At 40.8% G+C, this 24,594-nt stretch overlaps 1 protein-coding gene across 4 annotated transcripts in view; it reads right to left on the bottom strand.

Annotated features, from left to right (window-relative positions):
* The window catches only part of abr (ABR activator of RhoGEF and GTPase), a 115,389-nt gene that overhangs the window by 69,032 nt on the left and 21,763 nt on the right, over positions 1–24,594 (bottom strand). For 2 of the 4 annotated variants that reach the window (XM_069539601.1, XM_020086197.2), the window contains exon 2: positions 7,480–7,661. In XM_069539601.1, the coding sequence (XP_069395702.1) occupies positions 7,480–7,661 (182 nt within the window). Of the gene's footprint in view, positions 1–1,536; positions 1,808–7,479; positions 7,662–10,427; positions 10,501–24,594 lie in introns of those variants that run through there. The other 2 variants (XM_069539602.1, XM_020086198.2) reach the window with 2 other exon arrangements.

The raw sequence follows: 24,594 nt of genomic DNA, 5'->3' as shown, positions 1-24,594 counted from the left end.
AGGACTGATTAATTACAGAATTATTAGGGGTTACTTCACTGGAGAGCTGAAGAGAAACACAAAAACTATGATTTCTGACTTTAGGATACCTGGAAACTAAATAACTTATAAAGCAAATGAAAAATATATCAATGTTTTCAACTATTCATGTGATTTAAGGTGAAGCTCCATATAAAAATTCTGTTACGTCTGTCAACCAACAGTGACAGTTATATCAAATTTAAGAGAAAAACATGTATTTCTATGGCTCATTTCTCTTTTAAATAAATTGTGGAAGGTTTTAAGTTAAGAGTAGATTCAGTGTAATCCAGAATTTCAGCCGTTGGATTTGAGCCTTTAAGAAAAAGCCTGTCATCTTATACAAATTATGTTTTTTCTTGAAATACAAAGAAATATAATTTTCTCATGCTAGAAACTAGATATTATTCACATTCTTCAACCTCTGATTAGGTACTGCTACATTATTTTAAGCACAGCAAACCATATGCATGCCAACATCTTCAGACTTGTTAAACACACTCTGTGCAAGATCTTTTATGCTTTTATGGCTTGAGATCTGAAGCTAGATGCCTGTAGTTGCCCTGACCTTTGACTAAACAACACAGAGACATGCATTTTGTTGTCATCGGTGTATCTCTGGTCAACGGTTCCCTGAGAAATCAAGGAAAATGTTGAAAAAAGCTCCAATGTTAAAAAAGTACTGGATCCCATCCCACACCCAAATCTAAACGGTTCTTCCCTGATCCACACCACATCCTTCTACTATGGTTATCTGTCCAGTAGTTTTTTCCATCTAACTGACGAACGCAGACCAAAGCATAACCTCCTTGGCGGGCGTAATAAGCATACATAGGATCTGTGTTTTTGTAGGTTACGTGTTGTGTTTACTTTCAGTGACAAATATGTAACAGCAAGACGAAAAAAATGGACAGGAAGGAAAGAACTATTTTTTTCCAACGGCCGAAGTATTTTCCCTCTACTTTACAAAGAGCTTCTGTGTGGCAAGAGGGCAGAAATACAGGAGCAGTGAAAAGAGGTTTTCCACAGAAACCTGCTCCTCTGTGTTCACTTTGAGGTCAACACTTTTACTACACAAACACACCTTTCTGTTGCACCCTCTGTTCTTATTCAATGTGGTAAAAGCGCAGAGAGTGTGAATGCACATGGAAGCCCACTGCTATTTGCTCTCACACACACAAATGCACAAAAAACATCCTGATATGCAGAAGTTACAATGAGAAAGAGAAAGCAGCAGCGAGAGGGGACATGTGCTACACAGCAGCTGATTCGTCAGGCCATGCTGAGACACCCAATGGCTGTCACACACACACACACACACACACTCTCTCTTGCAGCACAGATGGCTCATAGGAACACGTAGCAGCACATGATGCCAGCACACCAATAACTCTTTCCACTTTGCTATATTTAGTTTTCAAAGCCTGATCACAGTGTTAGACTTGTGAAAGTGTGTATATGTATATGGCTGTGAGTGTGTGTGTGTGTGTTTGTGGTCCCTGCATCCAGCTGTCTCACCTTGAACTGTCTATGTACCGGAGTGATGGGATCCAGCTCCCCATCTCCATAATCAAACACCTCTTCCTCCTCCTCCTCCTCCAGCACCCTGTCCAAGAAGCCCAGCACCTCCTCCTCTTCCTCCTCCATGATTCCCCCTTTCCTTTTGTCTCTTTCTCCTCCTCCTCCTCCTCTCCTCTCCTCTTTCAGCCAGTGAATCCCCCTCTCTTCAGGGCCTGCCCGGACACATCAGTGTATTCCCTTCATAGCAAGTCGTCTGGACACCGAGTGCGAGAAAAAGAGAGGGCCCCGCCTACACAACCCCACCCCCTTCCTCTACCAGGCTTCCTGGTGTGTGCAAATGTGTGTGTGTGTGTGTGTGTGTGTGTGTCACTGTTCCACTTCGGTCGATGAGGTCTGCCCTCCCTTCACTGCTGCCCCTCCCCTCACAACAAACGCTCTCCAGCCACTTCCTTGATGGCTACATGGGCCGTTTCTTTTCTGTGCCTCACACTTTTTTTTCCGGTCTGCTTCATTCTCTCTTTCTTTCTTTCTTTCTTTCTACCACTGTCTTCACATAAAATCCAATTCCTCCTCTCTTCCTCACATCACTGACTGTTGCAGAGCTCTTTTATGTCTCCTCTTCTCTGGCCATTGTGTCTTTATTGATCTGCTGGGAGCCTCGGATGTTGAGCTGAGACCAGCTAATGTGCTACTGGTGCGGCTGATTCTGATTACAGGTCACTTAGTTCACTGGGCTACAGCAGCTTCACTCGGGCAGTACGTCAGATTCAAATAAAGAAAATCAAACAGTGTGCACCAGGACAAGCTGTTTGGAAAAGTTGTATAACTGCATGTTTGAGATGAAGCTTATCTGAATGAATGATAAATGTCAAGATACAGTGTGTGAGCGCGTGTGTGCTCTTGTACAGCTATCTTTGTGAGGACCAGTTTGAGCCTACAACACATTTTGCGAGAGAGAGGACATTTTGGACGGTCCTCACTTCATGACCTCCCTTAAATGGACTGTTTGGGGGTTAAGACTTAGTTTTAGGGTTAGGGTTAGAATTAGGTTTAGGTTAGGTTATTTAGTTTGGATGGTTAGGGTAAGAGGCTAGGGAATGCATTATGCCAATAAGTGTCCTCACTAAGATAGAAGTACAAACATTCGTGTGTGTGTGAGAAAAAGAGACTTGGCAGTGTGTTTATGAATGGATCCATTTCACTCACCACAACCTGTCATCCTGCCTCTGACCCTTAAAATGCCACTTCACAGGAAGTGGCATCCACAACTACTCGTCAGACCTGGCATCTTTTGCTTTGACTCTTTAGTTGAATTTTAGCTTAAAAACGTGTTGCAAAAATGAGGTTTGTGACATGAAGATAGTCACAAACTTCACTTTTACCATCAAACTAAATCAAGGCTGACACGTCAGGTTGCTGAGCTCTTTGGCTACTTAAGTAGGTCAGACTTATTTTGAAGGTCACAGACTTGGAAAAGTGTTGGGAAAATAAAATGAATACATTTATGCTTGTGGCTTGGACACATCGGTCACCACCATGATTAGTCATTAATATGTGCAGCGAAAGGATCAGACAGAATGGAAAAGGAATCAAAGTTATAAAAAAAACAAAAGTATAAAAAAACGAGTAGTTCTATGTTACATCATACATGTTTATCAGTCCAATATCAAGATAACCTTACATTTAAAAAAGGAAAAAAAGGAGGATTAAAGGAGAAAAGAAACCTTGAGAAGAGCAGCGAGGGCAGATAAATATATCTAATAGTCATAAGAGGTATATAAATGTTCATTGTGTAAGATTTAGGTGAAAGAATCTACTGGCAGAAATTGAATATAAAATAATCTTAGTGATGTTTTCACTAATGTGTAATCATCTAATTTGTACAAATTGTTTGTCATTTTCCCCAGAATGGGCCTTTTATATTGAAATACTTACTGAAATTAATTCTCCACAAACTATTTCTTGCAGCATGAAACTAGCAGACATTCAAGAGTCAGGCAAGGACAGAGTGGGTGGTTTAAAACACAATGCACAATCAAAACTAAACATCTAAATTCTCTCGTGGTAGATTTTGTTTAACATTGGCTTATTGAAAGTGGAATGATTAAAATATTTAGAACTTTGAAAAACCTGGGAGGTCAAAACAAGGTGGCACTCATTGCCACGAATAAGTTGAGTTTTTTCCTCTACATAAAGTTGCCTGGGAAACTGTGTTACCAGTTTATTTTATTTTTAAGAGTAGCCTCGAGTTCCCTAGATTGAAATGATGAAGCACTTCCACCACATTTCTTTGCAGTGGTTTGTGGTAATGAAAATATCAGTAGTTCTCTTGAAGGTCACTCTGTTCCTGAGGCAGACAGCTGAGTCTCAAATCAACAAACCTTGCACTATTCATTTTTGTCATAGAAGTTCATTGTGTTCCTGATGTGAAAACGTCTTGTCTGTAGTTGCCCAAACTCGTCACTAGATGGAGACCAATTTCCATTTACATGAGCTGACCCTGCATAGGGGGACTCACAATGAATGCAACAGAACAATTAGCTGAATAATTCATAAATTACCTCTATTATAAGAAGATCGACTATCAAGGCCATGGTGTATTTACAATGCTGAGATCAATCAGTGACAATAGGACTGTTTGGAATTAGAGAGAGAGCAGGCAGATTTAAACACGGACAGTACAAGTGAAACAAAACAAACTATACACCTTTTGAGTTTTGAACTGAAGGCTACCATAGGGTCTCATATCATGTTTGGAAGGGGAGGGGTATTCAGCTGAAACATGCAACTTCACCACTAGATGTCACTAAATTCTGCACACTGACCCTTTAAATATACTGGATTATATTATGGGAGTGTTCCCTAACATAAACCTAAGAAAAAGAAAATATGTATATGTTGCATATTCTTTTGTTGGTTGGCAGGACAGGATAATGTGTACCTGATGGAAAACTGAAAAACCGACTTTAGAACTGTTGTATTTCTGGAGACATGGGCCTCTGTAATTGAATATTTAAAACTACCGTGATTATACAGCGTTGTAATGACTTAATTTAAATTAGACCTGATATGACATCCATCTTCAGGACAATGGGTAACATCTAAGAATTATTGTCACTACTGGGTATTGTCAGTGTCTTTTTCTGTCCTAATTTTTGGTTTTGTTATTACTTATTTTCCTGTGTGACTTCGTTCAAGGCTTATACCGTTTGAGACTCTTTCACCTGGTTTCATTTTTTTTGGAATGACGACAGTGGCTGTAAATGTGAAAGGCACAAGTAAAAATCTGATTCAAAAAAGAAAAGGTGACGCAAGATATTTCTAGAAAAAGGTTTTTAAATTGAGCACATTCCCAGAAATTGTCTCTATTTGTGTTCAGTGTATATAAATGCCTCTCGCCAAATGTCAGCTGGGATTGGCTCGAGTCCCACCGCAACCTTTAAAAGATAAAATGTATGTATGGATAAAAGAGAAATAAGGTACATTCCTCTCCATCTGTGAAAACGCACATAACATCCCTGACGCCTAACCCAGCCACTCTAGACTACTGTAGTTTTCATTCAGACTTTTTTATGCTGCATGTCAAAGTTGCTATGATGTTCCAGCCTCGTCTGACCCCCCCCCTCCTCTGTGTGGGTGGGTCGGATCAGGTCAGGGTCAACATGACTCCCGCTGAGCATCCCTGGGGTGCCAAAGCACCCATTCACAGTGACAGACGCACAAGTGGTCACACATTCACATCATGAATGAGTCATACAAACACATACGCACACAGCAGTAAGGCATGAGGCACTGCTGGCCTTTGACCTACTGATATGAAGAAGGGGGTGACAATGTGACAGCATCACAGACACTGAACCATGCATACTCAACATTCTTATGCATAGTACACAGTATCAGGATGTCTACAGGTATACAAGTTAAAATAAAGACTTCTTAAGAACTTTTCAGTACCACTTGAAAAGAAAATTAAGACCAAGAACTTTAAATAAACTCCGACGCCTTCATCTTGAGTTTAAGTCTAGTCTTCCAGGCACTGGCTTTAACCAGAACTTAACTTATCAAGAAATAGAATAACAATGCAGCACATACAAGAACGAACAATAATTTTCTTTCCGTCTTGCAAAGTAGTGACATATTTGTGGACACTTTGCTAAAAGACTGAGACTCATCCAATCCGAATTCAAGAGAATTTAATATTTTTCAAGGCCTTTTCATTGTAAAATTTAACGTGACATTAAAATTTAACATGACATTTTAAGGCTTTTTAAGGACTCACGGTCACCAGTTTACTGTTGGTATACAAACTAATAGAATGACAAAGGGACAAACAAATATCTAGGACATGGAAATGTTTGCATCAGCATTTGTAAATGTGAGGGAAGTTTCGTAAAAAATATTCACAGAAAACATGAAGTGTTTTATAGTTCCAGCAACAGCAGGTTAATCTGAATATAAAATGTTTTGCACTTCCTCTTCAAAATGTTTCAGTTCTAAACTATGTGCTGTGAATATCCAGTAAACTGAAAACACAGATAAAAGATGCACCAAAGCACTAAACTCTGATTAACTGGCATGTGATGATTTATAACATTTATTCTACACACCACAAACCATATGTATGCCCACGTCTTCAGACTTTTTCAAATAATTGCCATTCTGTCCTCAATGAAACAACATGCCAGATTAACTCACAGCACTTTTTTTCTGGTTTGAGATATGAAACCAGATTCTTGTAGTGTCCCTGACCCTTGACAAACATAAAAAAAATGCATTTCATTGTCAAAATAAACACATTCAATTCAGAGGATCGGTGTATTAGTTGGTGACGTGTTAAGACAGGACTGGAAGGGAATGACTGTCCACACTAACCTTTTAACACCACAGATTTAAAAATTACAGCTTTGTGGATAAACCTCTTCCTCTAACATGTGCCCCATACACACCCAGATGGGCAGATTGCTGCGGGTGGCGTCAAACCCCATCGGGGTCAGTCATCATTTCCTGCTGCAGTGAATGCGACACCTGCAGTGTGCTGCTGGCAGTCCGGCTATTGTGGCTAATTGTTAACAATTACAACGGGTCAAGATCCGGCGTCTAACTTCAGGGAGAAAAAACACAGCAGAAGACTGTCATCACAGAGACGTCAGAGTCATCAGCCTGGAGTTAAAGTCATCCCAGTGAAGCTCCTGCTGCTTTTAACTTTGACAAACAGTGGCTGATGATGAATGGAACTATTTTACTCTAAGCAGGATGTTTGACTTTCTGGCGACGCTTGAAAACTTCATCAAGAAGAGTTGCAGTTGATATTTGCATTGCCATGCAAAGAGAATGTTTAACTATCCAAAAAACTCCACCAAATTACACACTACTTAATTTCAGTCCCCTAAATATGCTGGATAATCATTTTCTAAGAAATCAATGACAATGTTGTTAGAGAAAGTTAATAAAAAATCCTGGATCCGCCCTGATTTGGATCCACAAAAATATTGAATTGGCTCTTCCGAAGGTCAGCCCCAAATTGCATCGGAATCGGTTGAGTAGATTTTGAGTTCTTGGCAGAGGTTATTAGGTGACACACTTGTCTCTACGTATATAATTTCATACCATAATATAATCAACTACAATCAGTAGTTTCTTACATTTGGGAATACATCTAACACCTCAGGGAAAACTTAAGGGTTCTTCCACAAAACCACTTCAGAGCATTCAGTAGCTTTACATCCTCTGCTGATGAACAAGCCTGGAGTTGTGCTGCACATATGAGCAGTGTGTAATCACAAACTGGAACATCCATACAGCCAATGATTTATGTCTCCTGTCCCCTCTCGCTCCCATCTGCCACATTATTCCATAGTCGTGTGAAGGGTTTGAAACATGGAGCGATGCCACTGATTTAAACCTACATCTGTGTGTGTCTGTGTGTGTATGTGTTCTTACCCCAGGCAACAGGCCCTCTGGTGGAGTGGGGGAGACCATTTCTCCATCGGGACCTTGGGGCACACACAGCTGGGGCGACATGGTGGGCGACTCGTCTATATAGGGCAGCGTCTCCGAGCCATCCTGAGACTTGCCGTCCTCAGCCCCGTCCCCCTCATAGCCATCTGTGTTGTAGTTAAAATCTGGAGGAGAGATAGAGAGAGGGAGAGAAAGAAAGCAAAAGATGCAGGTTAACATTTCACCACAGAGGGCCATTAATCCAGTATTTACACAATGCCACCTTTTCAAGCATTCAATTTATTACCCACAGCTTGTTAGCTGTATAGAGATTACATTCAACTCAGAGGGAAAGAAGCTTCATAGTTTAATGACTAACCCTGGTAGATGCTGCTGCTGTGAAGCTCAATGGCATCAACAAGTGGAAAATATGTCAAAAACAGCATGAAACAATCCGGCTGAACTGTCCTCAGGGCTCCGCTGAAACTCAAAGACCCTGAGGATGCTACAAAAACAGCGAGCTCAGCATGTCACTTGCTTAATTTAAGTTTAATTTTGTCACAAATGTATATATTTATTTGTGAAATATAATTGACTGAGCATTAAACAGAACTTCACAATAAGAGGTAAGTGATGTACTTTATGCAGATAGAAATTCAAGTAATGTGCAGAGGACACGAATGAAAAACTGACGTTTGGACTGAGCAGAAGCAAGTGTCTGACAGAATCATGTGGAAGGTTCACAGCTGTGTTTGCATTTAACCTGCGCCGAGCTCAAACCAAGTGTGTCGATTCACCATCTCACAGTGCATGTGCTGCAGAGCGTGCATGTGTGTAAGAACACTGTACAAATCTAACAAGCCGCAAAGGGGAAACTAATTGAAAAATGAAAGCCGGGGTCAATCCCCACTGGGACGTCACACACCATCAAGCTAATGTTGATGGGTGCCGAGAGTTGCTTACACACCACCTTCTGCCACCTACTGGCACGCACCATAACCCACAGTCATTGGAACACCCATCTGTCAATCAAAAAAAAAACACGAAACCTCTCCATCTGTTAGTTGCATGTGAGTTTGCATGTGGACCGAGGGGAGTCACAGCTACCATATGGTTTCTTCGTAGCTGTTGGGCAAATAGCTGACAAATGGTGCATTCTGGTCGTAGCTGACTTAGTAAAGCGTGCATGAAGAACACTGACAGTGTGATCGAGCACTGCGAGATGACAGGAGGAGAACATGAAGGTGAAGAGGGGGCGAGTACAGTCATTTGCTGGGATCACGCAGTAAAAGAGATTTGTTCACAGTAGAATTGTGCATCAGCAGGACCCTGATATCGCAGCTCCAAACAAGGGTCACAGTCTGATTCTGACTCCAAATTAAAAGTATAAGATGGCAGCATTCGGATCTTGGACATTTTGGCTTAATTATTTTCTAGTAGTGACACTAAATTCACAAAGGGCTCCTGCAGAAGCTCAGTACTTTCACTAGTCTTTAGTCTCAGGATTAATCAGCTGTCAAAGCACATGCTGTTAATACACAACCAAATATTTTAAGATGTTTAAGGACTGATTTGTTATTTCAAAAAGAAACCATCAGGATGACTGTGATGTTTGAATACCCTCCTAAATCAAAAATGATTTTACTACATGCACTACCCTGATTGGATTACACCAACATTGGCAGCAAGTCATAAAATGAGGTATATGCACCATATTTACATACTCTGTTCACTTAGTTTCAACAACAAGATGCCTCTGCAGCATCTTAGTCATCACAGGTCAAACTCCAGTAATACAATCCATCCTACTCCTCCGCTACAGTGCTTGAAAACACTCAGTGTGTTTACAGCTGTATGAAGGCACACAGCCATGCACTACTGTAGATATGAAAACAGTTATATGGCAGCAACCATCACATATAAGAGAAGTACAATTAGAAGGAGGAAACTAAATAATGCAAGACCACTTGCTTATTCTGTCGATGCCAAAATAGAGTGTGATATCAAAAGGTGCTTATCAAACATTAAGGCTGTGAAACTAAAAGTGAAGCCAAAGCGTCTTGATCGCCACCTGGTGGCTGGCTGCATTATAGGCCGTAAACCCTTGTGAGTGGATGGCACATAGGTTAAAAATTTAGAAGAATTCTCGAAGATGGTTTCTTTCATTTAAGGTCGTTCTTATTACACTGATGTGAGTTTATTTATCCAGCAAGTTTGGTTTTAATTCCTCATTTTAAGTTGACACAATTGAATTGTTTCCCCCCAAGAGTGGTTTATTTAATTATTTAATTTTGAAAAGATAGTTAATCAATTAAACCCTAAATAAATCACTGGTGTAGAAAATATCTCATTTCCTCAACAGGGTCTTGTTATCTACATATGTCACAAATATCAAACATCACTCAGTTGTATTGCTGCTGATGCTGTTGTTGTTGTTGTTGTTTAAACCCTAACTCAGTGCTCACATGTACATGAGCCAATGACACAGGAGTCTGCACGTGCACATGTTTCACTGCACGCTGACAGACTAAAATGTAGGCTGCCTCAGTCAGCTAATGCACCCTGACAATCCCCATGTGTGACAAGCAGGAAAATCAATGCTGCACTGCTGGAGAGGGATTTAGTTTTTTTAGTGGAGAGGATTCATTAGCCTGAACCTGTTATTACTGACAGCAGTACAAACACACACAATATATTTTTGCGTGGGTTACAGAAAGGACAGTCTCAACATGACATGCAATTAGGCAGCAGACAATGTCAAGTAAAAGGACTAACATGCTGCAGAGGATGATCATACTGAGACCAGTACAACCATCAATACAACCTTGGTCTGGCACATCACCGCACCAAAGTGAACCTGTATAATCAGTGTGAACCGCATTCTCTCTCTCACACACACAGACACACACTCACACTGGCAAAGCAGAGAAAAATGCGGCGAGACAACTTACCATCACCACTGGTGAGGAGAGACCGAATGACACACACAGCCTCAAAGAAGAAAGCCATGAGCGACCCGACGTGTGTGAGAATGTTGTGACAGAAACACCTTCAATGCCAGGCATTGTGTCACAACTGGAAACAGGTCCCACTGGTTTCATTCGCATTGAGCATTACCAGATTATGAATATGAAAATGAGAGAGGCTGCTTGAAGCTAGTCCCCTTTGAATATTCCAGTCTACTAAATCGTTCAAATAGGACTCGACAAACAAATACACAACAAGAGCAGAACTGTATGGAAGCTATAAACTGTAGTGAGGCTGCCATTCATTTGTGCATTGAATATATGACAAAAATCAATAGTATGGAATTATTATGAAATGTACGACAAGGAACTGACCAAAACTGGATTTCTGCTTCAGACAGTTGGTAACTGAACCACTTATCAAACAACATGTAGAAAGTCAAAGTCAAACAAACCCCACAAGCTGCAGTGAAACCAGCTGTGGATCAATGGAGGCTTTGTACGTGACTATTATTCAAATCTTGTTGTTACCAGACAACACAGCAAGCGAATGGTGAGGAACTAAAGTGTGATTAACCATTTACAGAACTATTTGAATGCAACGTTAAGGTTTTTCCAGCTAGAAAAGCTGCTTTCACACATTTCGCACTGCACTCAAATGTCTCTGGGGTTTTTTCACTGCCAGCACCCTAAAACAAAAAGGTGTCATCCTTTCCATCTTTAAATGTTTATGAAGTGTCCTCCACGTAAAAGACACAGACAATGTCAACTTGGAAAGACAGTGAGATTTGCCTACACAGAAATAAAAAATACACAGAAAATCACCTGCCGCATTCATAATATGTGAAAGGCAAACTCAGGAAAATTGCAGAATCAACATCAGGAAACATTTAAGATAACCCAAAGCATGGGATTTATTCACACAAATTACAAATTACATTTATTCATAAAAAGAAACTAACAATCCCACGCTGAACCAGCAGTCCCCACACACCTCTCTCTCTGATCCTGGCACAGGAGCTTTCAAGCCCCTCAACTCCCAGGCCCTGATTCACGATTGATTGATTGATAGAATAAGGGTGGAACTACAGGGGAAACAAGAGAGAAACTGGGACAGGAGCAGGAACACATCCACAGCTGCTATAAAATACAAAGCTTACCTTTATGAAACCAATGGCTGACTTGTCAGTCACTGTTGAGACTCACAAATAGCAAAGAGCCACATATGAACGTGCAAACATTCTCTTCTACAGAAAAAAAGCTGAGTATGCACTGATGGCCATTCCTATACCATTGGCTGAACAAGTTCACACAAGATATGAATGTGTGCAACTGCTGCCACTTCATAACACAAGTCATATCACATGTTCTCCTTTTTGTTATTAGGACAGTGATTCCAACAGCGACTAACTAAAGTCATTTTTGTAAAGATACTAGTTTTCTCTATTAATCGTTCAGAAAACATGATGTGATTCTCATCCAGGTCACAAATATATAGACAAACACAATGTACTTGAGCTGATAACACACATAAAATTGTAATCTTTTGTGTCTTTATTAAAAACACCAATTCATCTTTCACAGTGCTTTTTAAAAAAGTAAGTGAACTTGGTCAAACGTCTGTGTCGCTGCACATCAAAACTGTGCGATGTACAGACCATTCGTCCTTTACTGTTGGGATGATGTTTTCAAGGTGTGATAAACTTCCATTTTACACCACACTCAGTGCTGCACGTTCTCCATAAAAAATTCTACCAGCAGACCAGAAAAAACATGCTTCCAGTAGTGTCTGCAAACTTCAGGTGTGTAGTGATTGTTACTTGCATCTGCTAAACTAATGAACAGAGAGGTATGTCCCTCTATTTGTCTCTCTAGACCTTAATGTGCTATACATAATGCTTAGGTAAATTAGTGCAGCCCATGAGGGAACACAAACACTAACTGTGTCACTTACACCACAGATGCATGCTTTACACAATTACTCAAATGCTCTGGTGTGTTGATGGGGTTAGCTCAATAAGACTCCAGTTAATGAGGAGCTTGCACCGGAAATCTACACACACACACACACACACACACACACACACACACACACACACACACACACACACACACACACACACACACAGCACTCTAATCTGCAGTACTGGAATTGCTCCTTCATGTGTCTATGCGGCAGTCTGAAAAAGCTCAGAGTTTGATTGAAGAAAACTAACTCAGCAGTTTCAGAGCAGCTACTTTGACATGTGGTGGAAGAAGATTTATTACAATGGGACAGAAGTAAATGTAATGAAACAAATCAAGGAAAATAAAAAGATGCCAAAACACTGCAAATGTTTTATTACCAGTGATGACAGGGCGTTACTGAAGGTTTGCTTTTTGAATAAATAGATGAATGGTACAAAGGACACATGCTGTCACTCTGTCATGTCTTACTGGGACAATTAATGTTATTAGTATCAGCAGTTTAATATGATGTGAAAAAACAAGACTTCTGGTTTAAGAATAGCTAAAAGGGTTATTCTGAGAGTGGAAATCTGTTTCCTCTCCTAGCTTTAAAAGTAGCTTAATAAAATGGTTTCTTGTTTATACGTTAATCAAATTAATTTTACTCAGTCAGGTTCAAGTTTTTTAAGATTCCAGGGATCTGTTATTGAGCAAATTTGTAAAGAGAAATATAAACCTATCGCTTACACTGAATTGTTTGGGTTGTGCCACCACCTCTCTTGGCATGGACTGTATTTCTGACTCTCAACCCACTTCTGGACATTTTGGATGTGGTAGGGACTCAGAGGCATAGGTGTATTTTTTCCTGGGATCTTCTCTTTGTCTTGTCCATTTGCTTTTGTGTTGTAAAAAAGCAAAACATTTAAAAAATAAAATGGCTCAATGACAGGCTAGTGTTAAGACACACTTTAATACACGAGTGCCCTCTGATGTGATTTCAACCACTGACAGCAGCGAAACAATTGATCCCAGTGATGCAGTGACTCCAGAGGGTCTCCAGAGAATCACTGCAATGCAAATAAATACTAAATCTTGTTGCACAAGCACCCAGTTACATCTGCAGTTCTGTCCCAGCAGCCCTGCAACCACGCTATACCATCACCCAGCCAGTTCGCTCAGCACAGTGTCAGATCACATCACTTTCACAGTTAACCTCTCCTGACAGACGGCTCTAAATCCACCTGTCGCTCTCGATAACCAGCCCTTGTTCCTACGGTGAGGACAAAGGCTGCCATGACAACTTGCCAGGTTGATGCAAATGCTTCCTGTTTGCCAATAAGCTTTTATAGTTGTGTCAGTCAATGGTGTTGCTGTATGGTTTCTACCAGATGACAAGAGAAACTTTTAAAAGAGGAGTCATAAAGTAGTTGAGGGCTGCACAGGGAGATGACCCACCCCTCCACACTAAGCCGAACCTCTGCAGGGAGACTGTCTGGCTCACACTCGCTAGGAACCTGGCACAAAAGATGAAACCCATCATTGTGAAAATAGCAGCAAGATCAGTATGTGCATTTTGAGCCACATTTCAGCTCTTTAATTGTTTCTCCATCGTGCTACCACAGCTTCCATCCCCATTGCTGCAGCTGACATCAGAATGTTCCGCAAAAACACTTGACTGTCCATTTTTCAAAGCCATGCATGATAAACAGATGAAATTGTGACCATATTTCCAACAAATTCAAAAGTTGGCAGATACAGCCAAGAGGCAATATGAATTCTAGTGAGTCTTTCACAGTTTTTACCTATAGGGAAGTTAAATGGAAAAACTTTGAATCTTTACGATATATCTAAGGGATGCGGACATTTAAAGAATGAGTGACAGTGTTGGCTAGGCAAAGTATTTTTTTATTTTTAACAAACTTCCTTTTATGCTCCTGAGAAGGCAGTGAGGCAAAAACCACAAAAATATAAACTCACACCCAAGCAGCTGAGTGACAGCTCCACTCTCTGGCGACATGGCACAGACGGACCCCCTGCTTATTGCAGGCCGGTCTGCAGATACAGTTGAAGCAAGGCCAGAGTCAACAAAAATGGGCGGTTCTGTAACCTCATCTATATACACAGACATAAAACTTTTCTCTTTCTCTTTTTTTTTTTAAATCTTTTATTTTACCAGCGGGTCACAGCTGTGTGTATGTGTGTGATGAGAGGAGATAAGCGGCGTATGGGCAATGTTTTGGGTGAGTGGGATGACAGAAACCTGCCAAGGCTTATATCAAACAGCCAACATGTCCACTGGACTAATTTGAACACAAACTGCCATCACACCAACACACAAAAACAGCAGAATGGACACACAACTGTGTTAAATAAAAGCATGAACACATAAAGGAAAGCAACAAAGAGCATTTTATGTTGACTGCTAACCATTCTGCAATATGGGAACATGAAGAATATGTGGGTATCTACATGAAGCAGTCTGTTGCACTGCTACTGTACTGTACTGTACTGCATGTGAGACTCATTTTCTCATTGCCTGAATCAACACTTATATATAATGTTGTAAAACTGAAGACGAAAAAAGACAAATTACATTCTGACCAATCTGAAAAAAAAAGAAAAAGAAACCTCAAATGTGATGGGAATGTAAAAAAAAAAAATCAATTGAGTATTGAGTTCTTATTTTAGACAAATGGTACAGCAGTGAGCTGTGGAAAAAAAATCAACAAAGTCCACACTGGTATCAAAAATCAGCGATTCAGTGATTAGAGACAGTGACTTGAACCCAGATTGTTGAAAATGGTTTCCCTGCTTCCTAGAAATGAGCATAACGCAGGCTGCACTTAATCTTTTATTCAAATGAAGACAAATAAAAGACAATGGACAGGAATCTATGGACAAATAAAAAAACATAAGATCCATACTGCCATCTTCCCAGCTCTCTACCCTATAGGAGGTTGGACTGGGTGAGCAAGTCAGGGGAAGCAAAGTGGCTGCTGCAGTGTGAAAATTCAACCAGTGAGTTGGTGCTGCCTTGCTCAGCCATTTTTGTCAGAAGGAGAGGGATTACATCATGTCCTGCAGCCAACGAACACTGCCTCTGTATGAGGACGGCTGCAGTGACTGAGCAGCACACACACTCACATGCACATACACTTTTACTTCTATCATTGGCACAACACATTCCCATTAGCCCCTTACCCTAACCTTAACCATCACACCTAAATGCCTTATCTTAATCCTTACCCTAACGTTCACCTAACCTAAACCCTAAAAGCAAGTCTTAATCCTCAACATCCCCTTGAAAGTGCAGAAAGTGAGGCTCAGACAAAATGTCCTCACTCTGTAGGATCCAGGTTTAAAACTCACAGATACAGTATCTGTACAAGTACTGTAACGGAAAATTATATAACTATACCATATGCTTTATATTAACCACACTTTATATTATTTCTGTTTTTGCATGCCAATCTACCAAGATGACCTGAGGTGACCAGATTTACGGGGTATTACTCCCAAAGTGGTGGGGACATCAGAGCCACAAATCTGTCTGAGACAATCTCGTCTCCCCCACCGAGACCTTGAGGAGGCCAGGCACCCTTCAGCATGTGTTGTGTCTTATCTCATGGGATTTCTCACACACGCACGCATGCACACATTTTTACAGTAGACATGTGTTTATGAGCCAGGGTTGTTGTGCACCTTCACCTTTCTTTGGGGAAATAATTAAAACAGGAGAGAATGTGTGTTTCAGTCTCAACATGTCTGTACATGTTTATTATTCAGCTGTACTGTGTGTATATTATTTATATATATATATATATATATATATATATATACATATATATATATTTGTATGTGCCCGGCGTGTGCGTGTGTGTGTGTGTTCCAGCTGGTTGAAAACATATTCCTCTGCCTCTTTGGTGTTGCTCTCAAAAGATGTAGAAGAGCTCAACCGTTACAGATCAAATTCTCTGAGGAGCAGATAAAAGACAGAGAGAGAAAAAGCAACACATGAGAGTCTGCCCTCTTGTAGCTCCTCCTCCCCGCTACTACACCCTCTGGCCCTGCGGAGCCATGACTGTGTGACAGTCCGTCAGTGACTTGACAGATGTGTGGTCATTGTTGTGTGCGTGTATATTGATGGTGTATATATATATATGAAGGGTTTTACACCACCCCGTCCTGTCCTCATCAATCAGGAGGTGACACTGGGGAAATTAAAGGCCTTCACAAAGCTTTACAGTTCCCATCATCAACATAAAATTCTTCAGCAGCATGACACAAGACTCTGAGGACAGAACCAGCAGTATAGCATCACTGAAAACCAATTTCATTCCATATTATGCAGATGCTGCAAATAAAGCTATAAAATTAAGATGGGAGCTTTGGTGAGAATTTGACTTTTAATCTCAGAGGACAGATAATAAACCTGTGAATGACGTTTCTGCACCTGATTTGTTGCCTCATTAGCTTTTAATGGATTCTTCATCTTCTTCTATGAGCCAGAATCATCAGGTGCTCATATAGAGGTCTTTCTCTTCCCGTAACTACTGCACTAAAACCACCCAGAAAACCAACCTGTTGGATGACAAACAAACAGCCGCTGGCCACAGAGGCAGATGAAGAGCGACAGATTGTGTTCTGTGCATCACGCCACTTCGCCCCCGGGGGCAATCTCAGCTGCAATCAGCCCAGTTTAGAAAGTAATCGACACAGACGCAGCATTTCCCATACATAGGATCTACTTGGGTGGCCTGCACAGGTATTTCTCTCTTTTTCAACTCACCAGGTTTTGGCCAAACATCTGCCTGAGTTAAGCATGTCGCAGTAACTAAGTGGGGAATAGAGGCTTCTCTGTATACAGCACCTCGCCTGTTTCTAGTGGCGTTAAAAAAAAATCTGTTAACTGTAGCTACAGAAAATAACCTGAGTAACTCTCTCCCCGTCTAAACTGCATGACTCTCGGCATGCACATCTGTCGCTGCCCCACCAACCACAAGTAAATACTCAACCTTTGGGAAACACTGAGATGCACCCACCATCTTTCATACGCACTTTCTCAAACAATAGGCGACTCAAAACATGTAGAATATGCCGCCAGTTGTGCACAGCGAGACAGGTCGACAGATGTTCAGACTGCAAAGTCTCACCTGCACAATGACAGATTCTAATCTAGTCTGTTATTCAAGCATTAAAGGAATTTAGTTTGAGGACGCTCAGCAACACTTCAGAGATAACAGGTATTGGTGAAGCATCTTGTTAACATATGTTTACTGCACAATGGCTGCGTCACACAGACTTAAACAAAGAATAGTTGAGGTTTGCTTTCAAGAAGATGCTACTCCAACCCACCTCAGTTCACCTATTAGAGATGCAGTGTATTTGAATAATATATCAGCCCTTAAAGTACGATTGCTTTACTCACTGCAGAAATTATACAATTCATTCTTAACAAAACAAGCTGCAACAATATTCTATTATCATGTATGACTGAGAAAAGCATTTTGAAAACTTATCAGATCAAATTAACATTTTGCCTCATAGGACTTGGTCTGTATAAGGTGTGACATCCTCTGTACTTAACCCTTGAACCCCAAAGGTGAGGGGAAAAACTCCCCAAATATCCCTATTAAACCTCAGCCAGAGTCACAGGTGAGGCATCCCTCTCGCAGGAAGGACAGAAGTGCAATAGATGTCACATCAACAAAATAACAACTCATTAGTCAACTTTCATGACAAATGGCAAAGTGTATCAACATTTAATGCACTTATACAAACTGCTAATTAATTGATGGACTACTTGTTGCAGCTCTTATGGATGTTAAATACATTTCCAAAAACAAAAATAAATAAATCTAAAGTAAAACTACCTACATTTGACCTTAATTCATAAAACATTGCTACCAAACCTACAAACAATCACAAACAACATCTACACATTACACACACATACTGATGTTGTAAACACTGTTGTACAGAGGCGGAGAGATTTTAGGGCTTAATGCTCTAAAAATAACAACATGAATTTCACATGAGTGCAGGATGCGGCAGGTAGCAACAGCAGTACATACAGGAGGTTACTGGGTCTATGCGAGGACGCTGTAGAGTGGAGAGGTGTGAATGATTCATGGTCACATTCAACACAGTCTGATAACTCACAACACCAGGATGATTGTAATGTCCCGTGTAATTAAAAACAATAAAAAAAATTTAATCTGAACGATAGGAATACTTTGAGGAGTAATCAAAGAGCAGGAACATTATACCTCTCACCATAGACTGAGTATAAATATGGAAGACATGAGTTTATAATAATGATAATAATATAACAATAATACAATTATTTATACAGCACCTTTCATAAATAAAATGCAAAGACATGAAATAGGATAAATCAATACGAACACATTCCCGAAAAGTGAAGCCAAATACTCAGGATCTGCAGTATAAGTCAGAAACTTAGTCTCCTCCATGTTAGTGGATGGAACATGGACCAAACTAAAAAGTCAAATTACATGCTAAATAAATGTAATAAGTGTTAACTTTTCGTTAAAGTTTGATTTAAATAAATTATTTGATGCTATGAAAATGGGGTGACACAAGCAATTGGCCGAGCATGTGTATTGGCAGGACTTACTGTATATGCCATGGCTACCCTTTAATCATTACTGCAGTAACTGCATACACTCTAGCTCCAAATGACGTCAAAGGTGCAAGACGCCTGTATCTAGGATATTTTGGGAGGAAGTGGCAAAGCATGTCCGTCTTTAGATTATAAAGACGGTGAATGTAGATTGCGAAGACTGACCCGAAAGGAGACAGTCTGGTCTAGGGAGCACCATCACCAGCTTGTCCCACCTAGCAACAGAGCTGCAGTTGGACATAATGAGAAACTTTTAATAACCTTTTGTCTCTTGCTGGTGACATTACTACATTGAAAAACGTTTTTTCACTGATTGGTTGGCCCGGGGAGGATCTACCCCTTTGGAGCCTTCATTCCTTGGGGATGGAACAACGCACTTGTTGGCCTCAATTGGAGGAGCATTTGAAATGGGACAGCATAGTAATGCCGCTGTGACGCAATCGCTCTTGAAATTACAGTGAATGCACCTTCTTTTAAAAAAATCAGTTTTCTGCAGGCTTAGTGTCACAGTGATGCTAAATGATGCAAACTAAGCCAGTGTCACACGCTGAGTATAGCTGCGGTCTGACAGCCTGCGAGTCATCCAGTTAAACCAGGGTCTTTGTTCCCCTCTCCCCATCATCCAGCCTGTTCAAGATGATAATGGGTTGGGTCCTGAAATAATGGTAACCACTGTGCTCAGGAAACAGGCTGAGCACACTTTAAAAAGGTCAGAAAGCTGCAGGACTCCCACACATTAGTTACTGGAGAGAGGAAAAAAAGAAGCGCAGACAGGGAGAAAAAAGAGAGAGAGGGAGAGGTGGCACCAAGGCTGGCAGATGGCAGGAGAGTTGCAAATCCAAAAATCTAGCTAGCATGAAGTATCTAATACAGACGAGACTTCTAATGTTTTACAGCTGCCTGTTAATTCCACTACAAAGGTACTGAGAGGAAGCTGGTGTGCATCCATTATCCACTTCACACACATCCAGAGCACTTTCCTGCTGGAGAAACGTCCAATAAAAGGCAATGTTGCCCTTTTATCCCTCAAATGAATGACAATTCTACTACAGCTGCATATCTTCATGTGCCATATGCCTGTAGGCAGAGATAGATTAAAAAAAAAACCTCTGCTGCTGAACCATGTGCATGAATTGCTGTTACCCCCCCATCCATGTCACCCCCAAAACCAACCAACCAGGGTTACCATGGCAGCCAGCCACTATACATTGTAATTAGCTGGCTTAAATCCCAGAGGCCTGCACTGGTTGGATGCAACCCGCTGCTTCCATAGATTAGGATGACGACTGTCGTGCACAGAGGCCCGAAGACGAACAAGAGGTTAGATAGAATTGCAGACACCCCGGTGCTCAAACACAAAGAGACACACACTTCCACACAGCCCTTATTTATCCTCTATATTCTACACACCACTCCCACTTCCCACCTTGCCGTGGCTCCCTGTGTTTGTGAGCAGGTATGATGAAATCAATCCTTCACATGTACTGTAAAGCAGCCAACACACACCTACATTCAGCACAACAACACACAGCGCAGCGGCTCTACTGCATGGGCATCCTTGCCTCAGCAGTACCCTCCACGTTTGCTCCTGGGCACGTGCTAATAAAGAGTGTATCAAACCGTGCAGCGAAACAAAAGAGCTACGATGAGTGGCGCTATTAAAATTCAAGCGACTGTCGATGGCCCTCGGGGCAATTGGGCGGTGATTGTGTTGTCTATTTATTGCACTCCACAGCCCAATTAGAGGGATATGATGCATATTAGGGGGATCGAGTTTGAAACCTTTAAGTGTGTCAGATAGAGGTGGACGCCTTGAGCAGTGGTGTTCAGCTCAGTCAGGTCATATAACTATCTCACAGCACAGTAACAGAGCAACTTTAAAGGAATGCACTCTTCTTTGTATGAAAACAAAGGAGAAGAGTTTGCAAGAAAGACGATTTCAGAAAACTAATTAAGTCAAAACAGATGGAGAGATAAACAAACTGGCAGTGGGTGCGTGTGCACTAACTTTCTGCTGCACCTAAGTACTTACAAGCCATTACATGATGTCTTTAAGCAGACAAGGTGGATAATATCGTTGTAGTTTTCACAGATATGTGTGGGGTTATGGAGACATATGTTCCAAACTGTTATGGGTAATTGTAGTGCCTCTAGTCAATGAGCTGCTAAGAAATGTACTTCGACAATTAGTCATCACCATGAATTTGATCTTTGTGATGATTTTGATGTAAGTAATATATATTCTTATCAAAACATCACATCAACCTTACTGTTGTGTGAAAACTATTGCAGATGGTTGCACCACACTAGGCCAGTTATTTATATACGCCAGTTACCACTTTGAAACCCAGAGAGAGCTGGTTTAAACAGAACATTTAGTGATGTACACACTGTACACACATTGGTTGTCTAATAATAAGTAATGATAATAATCATCTAATAAGTGGGTTAGAAATAATTTTATATGCTGATATATACAAGGAGACAAAACACTATGGTGTGGATAAAAACAACTTATACCAACCAAAAGCCCGGGAGAACCTGAGTCTTTAGTCTAGTCTTAAATATATCGACAAATGTAGAAACTGTTTCTAAAGGCTTGGTGCAGCTACAGCGAACATGCGATCGCCCTTACCCCTTAGTCTCAACCAAAGAACAGACAGGAGCAACTGCCCACTTACCACCGCCTTTCCGAGAAGCTCAGAGATGTATTAAGGGGCCAGGTCATTTAATAAAAAAGGAATAAAAGAACCTCAACCTTGTACTTAACTTATCTTTTTAAGTCTAGAATAACAATAATGGCTACAGACTATTAATCATGCTGAAGTTTGGGAAAAACCATAACACTCGAACACTCCCACACTGTGGCCGCTTTTCTGTCCCTAGAGAACTGATGGCAGGAGAAACACCTGCATAAAGGAAACCTGAGAAAACTTGGTGTTACTTCTCTCGCCAAACTGTAGAAATTTCAATGTTTATGACGAGTCACAACAAACCTTAATTATGTGCTGATTTTACAGGGAATGAGGCTGGTCAGAACATTTGATTCTATTGAGGACAGTGAAAGAACTAACAGGGGAGATGAGAGGAGAGGGGGGTGCAGTGTGAAGCCTGATAGACAGAGAGCACTCAGAGCCACAAGGCCACACACGCACAAAAGGAGTGGAGAGAGTGGATAGCGCTCCATTGATTTTGAGTTGGGTCAGTCTGTAAAGGGTCACAGTAAGTAGTAAATAAAAAGTGGACAGTGATTTTAAAGAATGGCAATCATAGATTGTAATGGTGCCAACATCCTATTTACATTATAGAGAGAGGGACACTATAAAAATAAAAATAACTGTGAGATAATATGCAAACATGAATTAATAAACTTCCAAAATATAAATCAAGTATCTCTTGTATTTACAAAGGAAAGAAAAAACATGTTTCTGTTTGTTATCACCGTGTTTTAAACTTCTCTAATTTGTCCCACTGAGGGTCTCCTTCTTCTCACTGAGCATATCTTTAATGTTAAAGGAACAACCAGGCTGAAAGTGAGCATCCCATTTTGACCCCAGCAGAAAGACGACCCACTGAGAGCAGCAGGCTAACCTTTAGCAGGGCCCTTAAAGTTTAATGAGGCACACACAAACGCATGTAAACATAAACACACACACATTAGAGTGAAAGACGACAATCTGCAGGTTAATACATTTAGTTGGTCTGACAGGCAACCACACATTTACAAAAACAGATTTATATCCATGAGTCAGGCTCATTTGTTATGAGCCCATTAAGGAAAACCTGAGGTGATATATGACCTATATGTATTTGTTCACCTGAGTATGTCTGGGTGACTGGTCGTTGCTCGAGTGCATCCATCAGCCCTCTCAACTCATTATGGCCTCATCTCCTTTTCCTGTCTCCCACTCTCCTCCTCTCGTTTTTCCTCCTCTCTTTTCTTCCGCTCGACTAACCTGAATTCTTAATCATAGGCCCTGCCTTCCGGGAGAGCGTAAACACGGCGGCCGCAGCATTGGTCGGGACAGTGGTGTTACTCTGTGCCGATTGGCTGAGGGGACGAGGGCATGGGTGGCAGAAGAAGACAGGGTTGGTCGTTACCATAGCCCTACAGGATGACTGCTGTCCATAGTAACATACCACACACACACACAAACCACTCCAATCCCTCAGGACATGGTGAAGGTCCCCAAAGATTCACAGAACACAAACACACTCAGACACATGACACACCCTCTAACATCAAGCACAACAAAGGATTTACAGAGCTTCACCCACGTGAAGATGGCCACAGATTTGTCACCGAATCTCGTGGATGCATCCATCTGAGGTTTTATAGCTACGTGATACCTATAATTTAATTAAGCCAGTTATTCTTGTCGTTAACAAAAAGAAAACCAGGGCTAAGAATCCACATTTTACAAATTCATGTGAAAAACACTGACTGTCATGTTTAATTGCTGTTTGTCTATGTCTTGGGTTGTTTGTTAGAGGATAACACAAAAACTATCACACCAATTTTCTTGAAACTTGGTGGAAATATTGGGTATGGGCCAAAGAAGAAGCCAATAAAATTTGGAGCAGGTTCATTTAAGAAGGCAGTTTATTTTTCCTTTCTTAGACATTGCAACACGGGGCATTTTTTAGCATCTGGCATACTGAGAGGACTGATATCTATAATGTGTAAATTGGTGTGGTTTGATTGAATTTATTGGGACCTTAGCGGAGGCATGTTATCTAGCGGCTACCTTTCAAGTATATTAATTTTCAACAATGTATAATAGGAGTGCAACCTTTGTAATCATAACATCACCCTAGATATTATACATGTTTGAGCTATGTTACAGAAATCTAATTCATCAGATTTAAAACTAATAATGTAAATGTAGTTTAAGGCTATGGTGATCAGCTAACATGAATGCAAGGTCTAGCTTGTTTGCCCTGGTTGAAAGAGCCACAACAACATACTCAGCTGAGCCAAAAGCTTCATCTATTATTCACAAGGTTTTCACTGAATGAACTCAAGTGCACATGGTTCAGGAGGAACCCCAGCAGGGATGTGGGTGAGCGAGCAACTAAGTTAGTGTTATGACTTCCAGCCAAATCTCTCTCTCACTCCTCTCAGATGGAGTCACTCACTTGGGAAATTAACCACATCCACATTTTAACGTGGCAGCCGCCTCACTATAGTTACTGTAGCTGTAAATGAAAGTGTATGGGAGTAAGTACCTGTGCAATAAATTACACACTGGAAATAGTGGAACATTTCGGCTCAGGTATAACCCCCTTTTTTTTAATGTTTACATTATGAGGAAGCAGTTTTTTTACTTAAAATGTTTCATTAGTCACTTGCATTAGTAGGGAAAAATTACTTAGACTGAATTATAGAATTGCGGTCTCACTTTGTGATCACACAAGGTTCCTCTCTATCACGGAGCATCTATCTGTTAATAAAGATGAGGCTTATTAGGTGTGCTGCTGGATATTACATAAAGCCCAATGGGAGGAAGAGGCTTGAACACAAAAGCATGAGAAGCACGGCACAGGAGAAGCAGTGGA

The sequence above is a fragment of the Paralichthys olivaceus genome, chromosome 15 (genome assembly GCF_024713975.1).
Source record: "Paralichthys olivaceus isolate ysfri-2021 chromosome 15, ASM2471397v2, whole genome shotgun sequence".
Classification (NCBI taxonomy): domain Eukaryota; kingdom Metazoa; phylum Chordata; class Actinopteri; order Pleuronectiformes; family Paralichthyidae; genus Paralichthys; species Paralichthys olivaceus.
This window is presented reverse-complemented; position numbering and strand designations above follow the sequence as displayed.